The 16919-nt window shown below is 41.8% G+C and overlaps 1 protein-coding gene across 1 annotated transcript in view; it reads right to left on the reverse strand.

The window, feature by feature from the left end:
* Positions 1-14117, reverse strand: part of LOC111964618 (cyclin-dependent kinase 14) — a gene marked incomplete at its 3' end in the record, with an annotated part of 148665 nt that extends 134548 nt beyond the window's left edge. The window contains exons 1-2 of the mRNA XM_070439379.1: positions 13657-14117; positions 7287-7318 (exon numbers count right to left, since the gene is read on the reverse strand). Of these exons, the coding sequence (XP_070295480.1) occupies positions 7287-7318; positions 13657-13750 (126 nt within the window). The remainder of the gene's footprint in view (positions 1-7286; positions 7319-13656) is intronic.
* Between the last annotated feature and the right edge of the window lie 2802 nt (positions 14118-16919).

Genomic DNA, 16919 nt, shown 5'->3' on the forward strand with positions numbered 1-16919 from the left:
TGTGTGATGTGTGTGTGTGTGTGTGTGTGTGTGTGTGTGTATTTAGCTCCCAGATTCTCTAACAGCCTTCTGTAATAGAACAGTCAAACCCACAGCAGTGTTATTTAACATTCAGCCAGGCCACACAGCACATGCCTGTGTTTCCACTAGGAGAGGGGAGCAAGGAGAAAGAGAGGAGAGAGAGAGAGAGAGAGAGAGAGAGAGAAGGTAGGGAGAGATGAAAAGAGAGATTGAGTGGCGACGGGAGAGAGAGAAACACAGAGACAGAGAGGGATATACGAGAGAAGGAATCAGGGAGGGCAGGAGTGAGAGAGAAGAGTAGAGAGGACAGAGAGAAGAGGAGAGAGGGGATAAAGACTGCTGTGGATGACTGGTCTCTTTCTCTGGGAGTTATGACCAGATGATATCTCTTCTTGTGCCAGATACAGTCACATTACCTTGGAGCAACAATTTAATATCAAGACAAACTAACAGGGTACTGTTGATAATTCTTCAGGCAGTGTAGTAGGCTAGCTACTCTGGGTACATTTTAATCAGGACTTGTTCGATTCTGGCTGGTGTTTCTGCCCATGATGAATGGGCATCAGCTGAACAATGTAGCAAACAATGGGCCCTTCTTTAAGACACAAACACACGCCGGCTAATTCCTCTCCTTACTGCTCACTCAGAGACAACCTGGTGCTGCACAGGAAATGGTTATTTTTCATTCCCAAATTCTTTACATTTTTCCCCTGGCGGCAGAGACCATTTATAGCCAATGGTCCGGGCTATTTCCCAGAGTACCAGCTTCTTGGAACGGTCCGGTTCACATTATTTCACCACAAAAGTCCGAGTAGCATAAAATGGACTGGTGGTGGAGATGTATCTAATCTATGTTAATCAGCGTAATCACAGGAAACATAACTAATGCCAAGGTTAAATAACTTAGATTTTATTTACAGACATTTTATATACAGCTAGACTCCAGTGCCAACATAAATAATGACTTGTGCAAAGCCCCTGTGATGACAAAGTCTTAAAATGAGCATAATGACTTCCTCAGTGCAACCACAGAGCTGAGACTGCAGATTACAAGAGAAGGAGAGAGTGAGAGGGAGGGAGAGAGGGAGAGAGTGAGAGAGAAAGAGAGAGAAAGAGGGAAATTGGGAAAGAGAAAGAGGGAGAGAGAGTGAGATAAAGAGAGAGAGACCAAATAATGCATGCAGAGCAGAATTTAGGCCGCTACCCGCTAATTATCAAAATCCAGAAAAGAGCCATTCAATTCTACAACCGCCGAAAAACAAGAGATTTCCAAACCTTCCATAACAAAGCCATCACCTACAGAGAGATGAACCTGTAAAAGAGTCCCCTAAGCAAGCTGGTCTTGGGGCTCTGTTCACAAACACAAACAGACCCCACAGAGCCCCAGGACAGCAYCACAATTAGACCCAATCAAATCATGAGAAAACAAAAAGATAATTACTTGACACATTGGAAAGAATTAAGAAAAAACAGAGCAAACTAGAATGCTATTTGGCCCTAAACAGAGAGTACAGAGTAGCAAAATACCTAACCGTTGTGACTGACCCAAACCTAAGGAAAGCTTTAACTATGTACAGACTCAGTAAGCATAGCCTTGCTATTATTGAGAAAGGCAGCCGTAGGCAGACCGGGCTCTCAAGAGAAGACAGGCTATGTGCACACTGCCCACAAAATGAGGTGGAAACTGAGCTGCACTTCCTAACCTACTGCCAAATGTATGACCATATTAGAGACACATATTTCCCTCAGATTACTCAGATCCACAAAGAATTAGAAAACAAACCCAATTTTGATAAACTCCCATATCTTTTGGGTGAAATACCACAGTGTGCCATCACAGCAGCAAGATTTGCAAGCTGTTGCCACAAGGGCAACCAGTGAAGAACAAACACCATTGTAAATACAACCCATATTTATGTGCATTTATTTTCCCTTTTGTGCTTTTTGCACATAATATGACATTTGTAATGTCTTTATTTTTTGGGAACTTTTGTGAGTGTAATGTTTACTGTAAATTGTTATTTATTTTTTTAAACTTTTGCTTATTATCTAGCTCACTTGCTTTGGCAATGTAAACATATAAAGTCCTTAAATAGAATTGAATTGAGAGAGAGAGAGAGCTCAGTCAGAGCAGGGGTGGGCTTGGTGATTTGGAGGCCCCAGTCAGAGGCCAGTCTGTATTACCTTTTAATGTGCCATCAACACAACCAGTCATGTTTTTATCTGATTGTCAAATAATCACTTCAAAAGTAGGTTACCTTCACACGTTCATCCAAAATAATTCCAGCATCTGAACAGTGCACTGTGCACCCACCAACCTTCCTTCAATTCAATAGAGGCTGAAACTATCTCACCGGCGAAAGCATCCGAGCTAGCGAAACAGCACCGCTCTGTCTTACTACAGGTAGCCCATGTATCTGATGCTGTCTGGCCAAAACAAAGTATGACATGCCAGACAGCATCAGATAAATGGGCTACACATACTGTACATGTCCTCTGCTTAGATGACGATGGCAGTTTTATCAGCAGCACCTGCCTTTTTACTAAAGAAAGGTGTATTATATCCCRCTAGAGTCCGAGGACAAAAGGCTGGGTTGAGAACCAGTATTCCCTAAATAGCATAATGGGGTGGAGACCAGATGTAAATCAGTGACGCCTCGCTACACGTCAAATCAATCAAATGCCTTGCTTGGGGGGAGCTCCAATAGTGCTCACTAAATTAGTGTTGTAGGTGCAACCGTGCATGGTGAAGATGGCCAGGAAATCGCTGATTAAAATCTCCATCAATATATGTCGATGTATTTGGATTGTGTATTGAGCACACTTCTTCTTCACACTTTCCCTCACAGGTTTTCTTCCATTTTCTGCAATGTTGCAAACTAGCATACGGACCAACTCTCTGCAAAATGTGTGCTATCCAGTCAGAAAACTTTGCCAAACATAACACCTGGCACCAACGGGCATGTGGGCAAGGGTTCTTGAAAAGTAACATCCAATCAAAATATTGCCTCTGGGAGCCAGAGGACCATTCAGACGTTTTTTGCAATACAAAATTCTCCACACAGCGATACGATTTTGGAGGTATGGCAACGTGAGACTACTACTAAGGTAACATATGAATAGTTTTAAGATGCTCATACCAAGGATGATTTAGATATTTGATTTAGAATGTTAGGTTACAAAAATATTATTTGATGAAATATTGAATTTGGCCTTACTGCTATTAGCCTATAGAAACAAATTGAATAACATATTCATACATGACAAAACCTGTATACCTCTGACGTGGAAATGCCCTATTCACTTCCATTCATTTTTCGCCCCGGTAACGAGTTCCTAATTTGACAAACACTGCTGTAGCTCTGCCACCTTCCGCCGACATCGGTGGATATCTCTATCTTAAACACAGATTATGTATGGGGATTTATTTATTGCTTGAGCGGAGCATGGGGGGTAGAAATATATAGAATATATTAAAAATGTATGCCCAGCTCATGAGGTCCATTGATGAGTGAGGCCTGAGGCAATTGCCTCTTCTGCCTAATGGTAAGTCCGCCAGTGGTCAGAATAGGTTAGATGTCTGCTTCTCATACAAAAGCAGGGAGAGAGGAGACAGAGAGAGAGAGAGAGAGAGAGAGAGAGAGAGAGAGAGAGAGAGAGAGAGGAGAGAGAGAGAGAGAGAGAGAGAGAGAGAGAGAGAAGAGAGACACAGAGAGACACAGAGAGACACAGAGAGACACAGAGAGAGACACAGAGAGAGACACAGAGGGCAGTGAGCACCAGTCCAGGCTAGTGTTATGTAAAGTCCTCAGAGAGATGCCATCCCGTGGCCTGGACCTCAGAAAGAAAGAGAGTGAGAGGAAAGAGAAGGACAGGGAACACAGAGGAGACGGAGAGAGACAGCGAGAGAGAGAGAAAGGAGACAGAGCCACAGAGAAGAGGAGAGAGAGAGAGAGAGAGAGAGAGAAGAGAGAAGAGAGAGAGAGAGAGAGAGAGAGAGGAGAGAGAGAGAGAAGAGAGAGAGAGAAGAGAGAGAGAGACAGAGAGAGAGAGAGAGAAGAGAGAGAGAGAAGAGAGAGAGAGAGAGAGAGAGAGAGAGAGAGGAGAGAGAGAGAGAAAGAGAGAGAGAGAAGCACAGGATAATGTCCACACTCTTAAAATCTGTGTAGGGCTAGGCAAGAATACAGGGACATGGGAGGAGGGGACATGCCCAGAGATTTAACAGAGGTAGAAAAACAGCTAATCGTGGCTCTTCGCACCTAGTGTGAAACAGTTAAGCTGGGCATACACTACACAACTTCTAAAATCTTAACAACTTGGACGTAGTCACATTTTATGATTTCCTTGTCCCAAATCTTTCCTTCCTTCCATCCTCAACCCCAGGACGTGGCTGCTCACATTACACAATGATTCCCTAGTTGATCCTGCTCTGCGTTTCTCGGTTGTCGTAGGGAAAAAATGCTGACACGCAAACAGTGAGCTGCTTTGTAAGTGTGCACATCATTATGTGCAGAATAATTTTTTTTAATCCGGAGGCGCAGAATATGGAATATGAAATAATAACGATAATATGAAATAATATTTTTGGCATTCGGAATTTTGGATGAAAAGCATGCCCAAACTAAACTGCCAGCTACTCATCCCCAGAAGATAAGATATGCATATTATTAGTAGATTTGAATAGAAAACACTCTGAAGTTTCTAAAACTGTTTGAATCATGTCTGTGAGTATCACAGAACTTATTTAGCAGGCGAAACRCCGAGGACAAACCATTCAGATGTTCTTTTTTTTGAGGTCACTGTCTTTTCAATGGATTTTCATTGGGAATCCAGATTTCTAAGGGACCTTCTTCCAGTTCCTACCGCTTCCACTGGATGTCAACAGTCTTTAGAAATTGGTTGAGGTTATTCCTTTGTGTAATGAAGAAGTACGGCCATCTTGAACGAGGGTCACTCAAAGTGTCCTGTTTGTTAGAGGCGCGTGACCAGAAAGCTAGCTACAGTTTGTTTTAATCCTGTATTGAACACAGATCATCCCGTCTTCAACTTTATCGATTATTTACGTAAAAAAATACCTAAAGTTGTATTACAAAAGTAGTTTGAAATGTTTTGGCAGAGTTTACAGGTAACCTTTGAGATATTTTGTAGTAACGTTTCACAAGTTGGAACCGGTGTTTTTCTGGATCAAACGCGCCAAATAAATGGACATTTTGTATATATATCGACGGAATTCATCGAACAAAAGGACCATTTGTGATGTTTATGGGACATATTGGAGTGCCAACAACAGAAGCTCGTCAAAGGTAAGGCATGAATTATATTTTTATTTCTGCGTTTTGTGTCGCGCCTACAGGGTTGAAATATGCTTCTCTTTCTTTGTTTACTATGGTGCTATCCTCAGCTAATAGCATCGTTTGCTTTCACCGAAAAGCCTATTTGAATTCTGACATGTTGGCTGGATTCACAACCAGTGTAGCTTTAATTTGGTATCTTTCATGTGTGATTTAATGAAAGTTAGATTTTTATAGTAATTTATTTGAATTTGGCGCTCTGCATTTTCTCTGGCTTTTGGCCAAGTGAGACAGTAGCGTCCCGCCTAAACTCAGATTTTTGGATATAAATATGAACTTTACCGAACAAAACATACATGTATTGTGTAACATGAAGTCCTATGAGTGTCATCTGATGAAGATCATCAAAGGTTAGTGATTAATTTTATCTCTATTTCTGCTTTTTGTTACTCCTCTCTTTGGCTGGAAAAATGGCTTTCTTTTTCTGTGACTTGGCTCTGACCTAACATAATCGTTTGGTGTGCTTTCGTCGTAAAACCTTTTTGAAATCGGACACTGTGGCTGGATTTACAACAAGTGTATCTTTAAAATGGTGTAAAATACTTGTATGTTTGAGGAATTTAAATTATGGGATTTCTGTTGTTTTGAATTTGGCGCCCTGCAGTTTCACTGACTGTTGACGAGGTGAGATGCTAGCGTCCCACATACCCTAGAGAAGTTAAAGACCAATGGAATGAGCAAACTGCGCTCATCTGGGGCACGTAAAACGAACTTGCACATTGAAGGCAGCCAGGTTCTCTCCACAGCTCCACCAATCTGTCCTCCATCACCTCGGTCCACACGATGCATGTAGTTGTTACTTTCCTCTTTGCCATCATTGTTTTGGTCTCACATGTTGAGTGCTCATTGGCTATTGGCAGCAGTCCTTGCCCAATCGCGTTGTAGCACTGCTCATACTACAAGATGCGCATCCAAAATGTGTCCGYAAATTTTTCAGGACATCCGACAGGGATCTGGAGAACGGAACAGCCATCGTAGGTGAGTCCTTGACCCACTCAAACTATGCGAGTCCCGATGCATTGATCCTAGCCCAAGTTCATAGGGTTTCACCCCGATCATGAAAATTTGTCTGGGATGGCAAAAAACATGGGGAATTCATGGCAAAATTGCGTAGTGTATGCACGGCATTAGTTTCAGCCTCCATTTGCAGAGCTGTTCAGTTAGTTAATGCCATCCCTGGTTTGTCTGTACCATCACAGCCTTCATAAGCTAAACAGATAAGGCTATCATTAACCAAAGCAAGATCAGCAAACATTCACACTGGCTGCTGTCTCCTCAGTCTCTCTACACCTTGTGTACTTGAATTTCCAACTGGAAAAGGGAAAGGCTTAGAGACCACAGGAGTTAAGCCTTATCTTTCACCAAGAACATCTCTTTAGATACCAATCTAAAGCACCGCATTGAGGGCTTGGGGGGGAAAAAAATCGATGTTACTTCAACTCAAAAGAGCAAGCAAGCAGAATTTCCCTGCCAGCGCATTTAACATTTACATCCTAGTGTCTACGGCCTTATCGGCATTCTCATCAACACACGCGCGCATGCAAACACACTCACGCACACGCACACACACGCATGCAGCATTGTTATACATTGGGAAAACATTCTCTAATACTTTCATCAATCTGATGTTAGTTTCTCTGTCCACAGAATAATGTGTCTGGTTGGCTTCCTTGTGACAAACACTGGCCCAGAGGACTAGGACTACTGAGATGATAGGACAGCCCTGATGCAGTACACATGAATACATTACAAACCCTATCTAATGACCGATCATAGAAATAAACTACTGAACAGCATACAGATCCACCACAGTATTGTCTGTCTATGAATTCAATCCATGATACAAATATTGTTGTATTGCACTGAAAAATGGGCAAATCATTTCACCAGCTGTTTCACTGGTTTTGAACTCACCTCATCAAAGCCACTGTCCTCTTTCTTGAAAGCTGAAAATAGAGAGAAGAAAAAAATCAGGTTCACATTGACGTCTTCTGAACAGGGAACAAAAACAGTGCCTACAACCAGTGTGCACTCACTCATAACCCACACACACACGCACACACGTACAGTACGCACACACACAGCCCTGTAATTGTGTCCTGATTTCCTATTCGTGTGATAAAGATTCATTATGCTTCCTTCATTAAGGTAGTCACTCAGGCAGTCAGTCCATGGTCAATCAACATGATCCGACACTGGCAGCGTTCAGAAGAAGAGTTTGTTTGTGCTTTATTAGACAGACCTTTCAGACACTGCATCATCATTAGTAGACTAGTGAATGGCTGGGAACACACCTGGGTTCACTTCAAATAGTATTTGAAATCTTTAAATATACTTTAGCTGTGCTTGATTGATCTTGCCTGGCGCAACGGAACCAATAGAATAGTCCCAAAAGTGCACATCCCACCCAAATGGCATTCTAGGCAGGCTTAAGCAAACGCTATAAGTAATTTTGAAAGATTTCAAATAATATTTGAACCCAGGTGTGGCAGGGAGAGCAACACAACACTAGCAGCCCATTGGTGTGACTGAGGAGCTCTTGTCTTCTCTCGCCACTATAACTATAATCACAGGAAGTCATAGTGATTGCATTGGACAYCAATATCCTTCGTATTTTTGAAAAGGAAGGTAAACAATGCTGTGTTGCCGGTGTGATTGTTTCCTCCTTGACAGCTAGATGTACTGTATGTTACATTCAGTGCCAACCAGATCTTATCTTTAGCTTTGTTTTTAACTGTGAAAGACAAACCAATCCACATTGCCTGGGAAGAGTGCTGAAAAATGCTCTTCGGAAACATAGCCTAATAAATWTCTCTTTAATTACAAATGTATCATAATGAACTCAATAATTATCCGATTGGAGGGTATCACAACTAATCTGACACAAAGAGACAGGGGGAGATGGGAGTAACAGTATTTTGTTTGGCCTTGATGTAAAATGACTTATTCATGTCAATGGCGTTGTTTTGAGGCAGAGTCATCTAGCCGCGGTGCCATTAAATTTCATCTTTCTCATCAGAGAACAGAGAGGAGAGGAGAATTTCCTCAAAGTAGAAAACACAGCAGGATCATTACAATTACAGTAAATGGGAGTCAAGACACAAGACTCTGTAGCATTGTTATTTAGTTTGAACACTCATTCACATACAAGTCTGATATATTGAACATTTCCAAAACAGAACTAAACATGGACTCGTATTCAAGAACATAAATATAAGATACTATACAGTTGAAGTCGGAAGTTTACATACACCTTAGCCAAATACATTTGAACTCAGTTTCACAATTCCTGACATTTAATCCTAATAAAAATTCCCTGTCTTAGGTCAGTTAGGATCACCACTTTATTTTAAGAATGTGAAATGTCAGAATAATAGTAGAGAGAAGGATTTATTTCAGCTTTTTTTTCTTTCATCACATTCCCAGTGGGTAAGAAGTTTACATACACTCAATGTCACGTTCTGACCTTTATTTCCTTTGTTTTGTCTTTATTTAGTATGGTCAGGGCGTGAGTTGGGGTGGGCAGTCTATGTTTGTATTTCTATGTTTTTCTATGTCTGTGTTTGGCCTGATATGGTTCTCAATCAGAGGCAGCTGTCAATCGTTGTCCCTGATTGGGAACCATATTTAGGTAGCCTGTTTTGTGTTGGTTTTGGTGGGTGGTTGTCTTCAGTCTTCGTGTGTCTGCACCAGACAGAACTGTTTCGGTTTTTCACATATGTTGTTTTTGTATTTTGAGTGTTCACTTTTATTAAACAAGATGAACAATTACCACGCTGCACATTGGTCCTCCGATCCTTCTAACTTCTCCTCCTCAGACGAGGAGGAAGACGAAAGCCGTTACACTCAATTAGTATTGGTTAGCATTGCCTTTAAATTGTTTAACTTGGGTCAAACGTTTCGGGTAGCCTTCCACAAACTTCCCACAATAAGTTGGGTGAATTTTGGCCCATTCCTCATGACAGAGCTGGTGTAACTGAGTCAGGTTTGTAGGCCTCCTTGCTCGCACACACTTTTTCAGTTCTGCCCACAAATGTTCTATAGGATTGAGGTCAGGGCTTTGGGATGGCCCCTCCAATACCTTGACTTTGTTGTCCTTAAGCCATTTTTCTACAACTTTGGAAGAATGCTTGGGGTCATTGTCCATTTGGAAGACCCATTTGCGACCAAGCTTTGACTTCCTGACTGATGTCTTGAGAAGTTGCTTCAATATATCCACATAATTTTCCTACCTCATGATGCCATCTATTTTGTGAAGTGCACCAGTCCCTCCTGCAGCAAAGCACCCCCACAATATGATGCTGCCACCCCCGTGCTTCACGGTTGGGATGGTGTTCTTAGGCTTACAAGCCGCCCCCTTTTTCCTCCAAACATAACGATGGTCATTATGGCCAAACAGTTCTATTTTTGTTTCATCAGACCAGAGGACATGTCTCCAAAAAGTACGATCTTTGTCCCCATGTGCAGTTGCAAACCATAGTCTGTCTTTTTTTATGGCGGTTTTGGACCAGTGGCTTCTTCCTTGCTGAGCGGCCTTTCAGGTTATGTCAATATAGGACTTGTTTTACTGTGGATATAGATACTTTTGTACTTGTTTCCTCCAGCATCTTCACAAGGTCCTTTGCTGTTGTTCTGGGATTGATTTGCACTTTTCGCACCAAAGTACGTTCATCTCTAGGAGACAGAACGCCTCTCCTTCGTGAGCGGTATGACGGCTGCGTGGTTCCATGGTGTTTATACTTGCGTACTATTGTTTGTACAGATGAACGTGGTACCTTCAGGCATTTGGAAATTTCTCCCAAGGGTGAACCAGACTTGTGGAGGTCTTGGCTGATTTCTTTTCATTTTCCCATGATGTCAAGCAAAGAGGCACAGAGTTTGAAGGTAGGCCTTGAAATACATCCACAGGTACACCTCCAATTGACTCAAATTATGTCAATTAGCCAATTAGCCATCATTTTCTAGAATTGTCCAAGCTGTTTAAAGGCACTGTCAACTTAGTGTATGTAAACTTCTGACCCACTGGAATTGRGATACAGTGAAATAATCTGTCTGTAAACAATTGTTGGAAAAACTTCAACTGCAGGTGATATCATTTACAGTTGAAGTCGGAATTTTACATACAGTTAGGTTGGAGTCATTAAAACTAGTTTTTCAACCAATCCACAAATTTCTTGTTAACAAAGTATAGTTTTGGCAAGTTGGTTAGTACATCTACTTTGTGCATGACACAAGTCATTTTTCCTACAACTGTTTACAGACAGATTATTTCACTTATAATTCACTGTATTACAATTCCAGTGGGTCAGAAGTCTACATACACTAAGTTGACTGTGCCTTTAAACAGCTTGGAAAATTCCAGAAAATTATGTCATGACATTCCCCAACTGGAGGCCCACGGGGGATTTTATTTTTTATAATAAAATAATGTTTTATTATTATTATTATTATTGGACATAAAAGACAGCTCCAAGTGATTTTAATTTGGGAAATAGGTTCCAAAGTATTCCCACGCATAATACAGAGTTTTACAGTGTATGCGATCGTGAGCAAATGTAAGCAAGGTTAGAAATGATTATGTTATCGTAAATTTTGTCACGTGTGCTCCCTCTCTGGCCTCCAGGTCACCAGGCTGCACACCTGTCACCATTGTTACACGCATCAGTGCATAATGAAATTGACTCACCAAAGGGAAGCATAAGGGAGTGTTTAATTTAAAAAAAAATTGTGTTGGAGGTGATGTCAGGTCCGGGTGTCAGAACCAGAACCAGGCTCGACGGGTTTCCATACCTCAGCGGGATCGATAGGCTCCCATGCCTCAGCTGGCTCGACGGGTTTCCATACCTTAGCGGGATCGATAGGCTCCCATGCCTCAGCTGGCTCAACAGGCTCCCATGCCTCAGCTGGCTCAACAGGCTCCCATGCCTCAGCTGGCTCAACAGGCTCCCATGCCTCAGCTGGGTGAACAGGTTCCCGTGCCTCTACGAGGCAACTGGGGAGGTCTCAGCCCGCTCATCAGGCTCTCATGCCTCAGCCGGTTTGTCAGATTTCTGCACCACAGCGGAGGCGACCGGACCACTCCTGATCCCCGGGATCGTCSCTGTGGTTGGTGTCCTGCTGCTGGAGCCGAACGCGCCGCGGAGGGGGTACTGTCACGTGTGCTCCCTCTCCGTTATTAAACGATTCACTCCTGATCCCCGGGATCGTCCCTGTAGTTGGTGTCCTGCTGCTGGAGCCGAACGCGCCGCGGAGGGGGTACTGTCACGTGTGCTCCCTCTCCGTTATTAAACGGTTCACTCCCTGAAATTGCTTCCCGACTCCCAGCACACGCACACGTTACAAATTTGCAGTCTACAAATTATTTGTAATTATGTTCCGGGCCCCTGACCATCCCCTCAAGAAAAAATCAACCCATAGCTGAATCTAGTTGATGATCCCTGGAGTAGGCCAACAGTCTAATCCCAGCTAACCTCAGCTAAGGTCAGACGGCTGCATTGTCATAGCGATGTACTGGAAATACACAGTAACAGTTAAAAGACAAGGATAGAGTTGTGAGTTTGTAGATCCTACAGTACATGACCTTAGCACAGTTGGCAATTGACATGCAAGGTGGTAGCATAGCCTGGAATAGCAAGGTAGGATAAATAGCCTACAATCTGGGTCTCACATCAAATTCCCAACTCCATTTAGCATGATATGTTACATTTCGTATGATATGTATTAACTTGAGGATGTCCATCACCCATGTCGTATGATATGTTATGAATTACAATTTATATTATATATTACGAATTTGGAAAAAATAAAATTGTTACAAATTAGCAAAACATATGATATGTTATGAATTCTGGCTAGGTAGCTAACGTTAGCTAGCTGGGAAAAAAATGCTGGGTTAGGGGTTAAGGTTAGGGTTAAGTTTCAGAGTTAGGTTACAGGATTAAGATTAGGGGTAACTAAAAGGGTTWAGGTTAGTTTTAGAGTTAGGGGAAGGGTAGCTAAAAAAAGTAGCAAAAAAATTGTAAGTAACTAAGTTGCTAATTAGCTCAAATTCTAAAGTTGTCCATGAAGAGATTCGAACTCGCAACCTTTCCACCCGACCAACCAGCCTACCTTAGTTTTTTTTGCCTTAAGTAACAATATGTCTAATGTAACCATACCAAAGGTAACATAATGTACTAACTGGGGGTCCCGGATTTACGTTTACTATGTTACGTCTAGTCTATGAGACCAGGCTGAACTATGATGTGACATTGAGTGTGAGCGTATTATTAGGACATGTATGGAAATAATCATATCTACTGGTATATAGTAAGGACGTAGCATTATGACTTGGTTAAAAGAAGCCCAACTTCTCGAACTAAGATGTAATGCTCTTTGTTAAACCATCCGTGAAACACAGACAGAGAGTGAGTGATCAATCAATGCCTATATAGTGCGTTGCACCACGTTGATGGCTGATGCAGATATCAGCAGCAACAGTGACCAATATGGACGAAGTCAATGCCGACCTTTTTTCATGCAGCCTCATATTCGACCCATATTGGTAAATGTTCCCTCTTCTTGTTGTATCTGATCAGTTAATTTGTGGGGAGAGAATATATCTAGGTCGTCTACATAGGGAGTGATATTTGGTGAGCCTTTAATGCACCAAACCGTATAGACCAACACGGGGATGAGAGAGAGAGAGAGAGAGAGAGAGAGAGAGAGAGAGAGAGAGAGAGAGAGAGAGAGAGAGAGAGAGAGAGAGAGAGAGAGAGAGAGAGAGAGAGAGAGAGAGAGAGAGAGAGATGCAGTGTGTGTACCTGCTTAGATGCCTGAGTTTACGCACGCAGGCCATTTGGATAGCAAGCTTCTTCCAGTTGTACAATAAGCACATCGGCAAATCCCTGATGTTTTATACGGCAGTAATGATAACACTCAACATGAACTACCCATTTACAATATTCACATAGCTAATATCATAGCCATGTATTTAGAATGCACTCTTTCTAATGTCATTCCCGTTACAGTGTAACAATGTGTTGAATTGCAGCAACACAATGACAGTTATTGCCATAATGCATAATCGTAATGTCGTAAAAGTGATTGCCACCAGTGTGAATGCCACCGCTGTTTTTTTGTCTAAAGCTTTTTGTAAAGTGAAATTCCGCTATCGTCCCGACTAGTTGGAGTGGACATTATTAGAATAGTTCCCTAGGCTACAGCACCGTTTTCCATAACCGTTAACTGCGATAGGCTTTGCATTGTTGCACTATAACCGCTACAGTAGGGGTAGGCTACTTACCTATGCGACTGAAGCTCTCTGACAAAGTTCTTCGCAACTTTTTCATTTTGCCGATTTTTTCTGCAGGTTTCGAAACTGGCATCAGGTCACACATCTTGACGGTTGGATTGCAGCAGACAGTGTTCTTCCCAAAACTGGAGATGAGCGCAGGGTTCAAACCAAGGGGTTCTCCGTTCTACTACGATGTCAAGAAACAGGAAACGTTTATGCTAACGCTTTTGTTTTCAAAAACACATTGATGTATTCTTCTCAGGTTTTCTTTGTGTCCAACTACATTTCTAAAGTCGGAATTTTCCACAAGATGCCAAGTATGAAGCTGTAAAATAAAACATGCACTGGCTGATATTCTCTGTTTTCTCCCTGAAARTGAACGGGTTGTTGAGTTCTTTCTTTCTCTCTCCCAGTCTCTCTCTCACTCACTCTCTGCTCTGCTCCCCTGCAATCTGGATGTCATTTTTGGGATTCTCTCTCTCCGGTCTGCGAGAGGGAAGAAAAAAACACACTCCAGCAGAGCTACAAACCCCGCCCAGGATGCGCAACGATTGGCCAAATAAGAACAGGGGATTCTGTGATTTGCCATTGATCTATCAATCATGCTTTTGTGCCGCTCGAATACCAAAAATATATACAAATTTAAGTGCGCAGGGTTCATAGCCAGGGAGTCCGCTGTTCAGATAAAAGTAACCAACAAGTGAAAGTGTGATGGTCTACTATACTGTGTCATTTAGCCTACCACAATTAGTTTGGCTATTGTTGATTTATCAAAAATATATCTTAGTCAATGATGCAAATAACCTAATAATAACAATAATATCAAATACGATCATGAATGTCTTCCAAATATCCTTTGTTTTAAAATATTATTGGATTATTTGATCATTTCATTATAGTGTTGGGTGTTGTGAAGGGATGTTTGGGAAGTAGGCCTAGCCCTAGTAGGAAACCGTTTATTGAAACTTTATGCAATTTTTTTTTATCACAGTCTCTAATGCTTTCTGAGAGGTGTCTAACTTGATATTAGGCCTACACCTGTTAATATAATTTCGCTTAATTTTCATTACCAAATGACATGATGAGTCAGAGGACATTACCCGTCAGCCACATACAGTATGCGCATTAAGCGCATTTGGCATCTCCAAATGATTGGCTACACATGGAGTCATACATTTATTGGATTAAGCAAACGCACAGATGCCAGTTAACATTTGATATATTTCTGCGTCAACTCCAAAGACAACTGCTTTCCCCACCTAGTCTCCATTGGTGGTGCAAATCTCCACCGAGGACCTTGAGCGCGCAACAGCAACACACGAGCAGCTGCCTCAGCAGAGCCTTGGCACAGAAGTGTCGGGAACAGTCAATTCAACACTGGAGAATAAAACTTGAAACAAAGCTGAGTTCAAACTGTCAATAATGTCAGCGAATGCGAGTGTATAACAGCTGTATTCTCTGATATGTCTGATGGCAGTAACAAGCACTTGTTTAGCTAACAAAAAATGTATATATTTATATATGTACACTACTGTTTAAAAGTTTGGGGTCACTTAGAAATGTCCTTGTTTTTGAACGAAAAGCAATATGTTTGTCCATTAAAATAACATCAAATTGATCAGAAATACAGTGTAGATATTGTTAATGTTGTATATGACTATTGTAGCTGGAAATGTAATATCTACATAGGCGTACAGAGGCCCATTATCAGCAACCATCACTCCTGTGTCACAATGGCACGTTGTGTTAGCTAATCCAAGTTGATCATTTTAAAAGGCTAATTGATCATTAGAAAACCATTTTGCAATTATGTTAGTGTAACCGATGTGAAATGTCTAGCTAGTTAGCGGGGTGCGAGCTAATAGTGTTTCCATTGGTGACGTCACTCGCTCTGAGACCTTGAAGTAGTTGTTCCCTTTGCTCTGCAAGGGCCGCGGCTTTTGTGGAGCGATGGGTAACGATGCTTCGAGGGTGGCTGTTGTCGATGTGTGCAGAGGGTCCCTGGTTCGAGCCCAGGTAGGGGCGAGGAGAGGGACAGAAGCTAAACTGTTACATTAGCACAGCTGAAAACTGTTGTTCTGATTAAAGAAGCAATACAACTGGCCTTCTTTAGACTAGTTGAGTATCTGGAGCATCAGCATTTGTGGGTTTGAATACAGGCTCAAAATAGCCAGAAACAAATAACTTTCTTCTGAAACTCGACAGTCTATTCTTGTTCTGAGAAATGAAGGCCATTCCATGTGAGAAATTGCCAAGAAACTGAAGATCTCATACAACGCTGTGTACTACTCCCTTCACAGAACAGTGCAAACTGGCTCTAACCAGAATAGAAAGAGGAGTGGGAGGCCCCGGTGCACAACTGAGCAAGAAGACAAGTGCATTAGAGTGTCTAGTTTGAGAAACAGATGCCTCACAAGTCCTCAACTGGGAGCTTCATTAAATACTACCCGCAAAACACCAGTCTCAACGTCAACAGAGGCGACTCCGGGATGTTGGCCATCTAGGCAGAGTTCCAAGAAAAAGCTATATCTCAGACTGGCCAATAAAAAGAAAAGTTTAAGATGGGCAAAAGAACACAGACACTGGACAGAGGAACTCTGCCTAGAAGGCCAGCATCCTGGAGTCGCCTCTTCACTGCTGATAATGGGCCTCTGTACGCCTATGTAGATATTCRGACGTTCCCAGCTACAATAGTCATTTACAACATTAACAATGTCTACACTGTATTTCTGATCAATTTGATGCTATTTAATGGACCAAAAATTTGCTTTTATTTAAAAAACAAGGACATTCTAAGTGACCCCAAACTTTTGAACAGTAGTGTATATACAGTACCAGTCAAAAGCTTGGACACACCTACTCATTGAAGAGTTTTTCTTAATTTTTTACTATTATCTACATTGTAGAATAATAGTGAAGACATCAAAACTATGAAATAACACATATGGAATCATGTAGTAACCAAACAAGTGTTAAACAAATCAAAATATATTTTAGATGATAGATTCTTCAAAGTAACCACCCTATGCTTTGATGACAGCTCTGCACACTCTTGGAATTCTCTCAACCAGCTTCATGAGATAGTCACCTGGAATGCATTTCAACTAACAGGTGTGCCTTCTTAAAAGTTAATTTGTGGAATTTATTTCCTTCTTAATGCGTTTGAGCCAATCAGTTGTGTTGTGACAAGGTAGGGGTGGTATACAGAAGATAGCCCTATTTGGTAAAAGACCAACTCCATATTATGGCAAGAACAGCTCAAATAAGCAAAG

This window comes from Salvelinus sp. IW2-2015, unplaced genomic scaffold (genome assembly GCF_002910315.2).
Source record: "Salvelinus sp. IW2-2015 unplaced genomic scaffold, ASM291031v2 Un_scaffold1606, whole genome shotgun sequence".
NCBI classification, from domain to species: Eukaryota; Metazoa; Chordata; class Actinopteri; order Salmoniformes; family Salmonidae; genus Salvelinus; species Salvelinus sp. IW2-2015.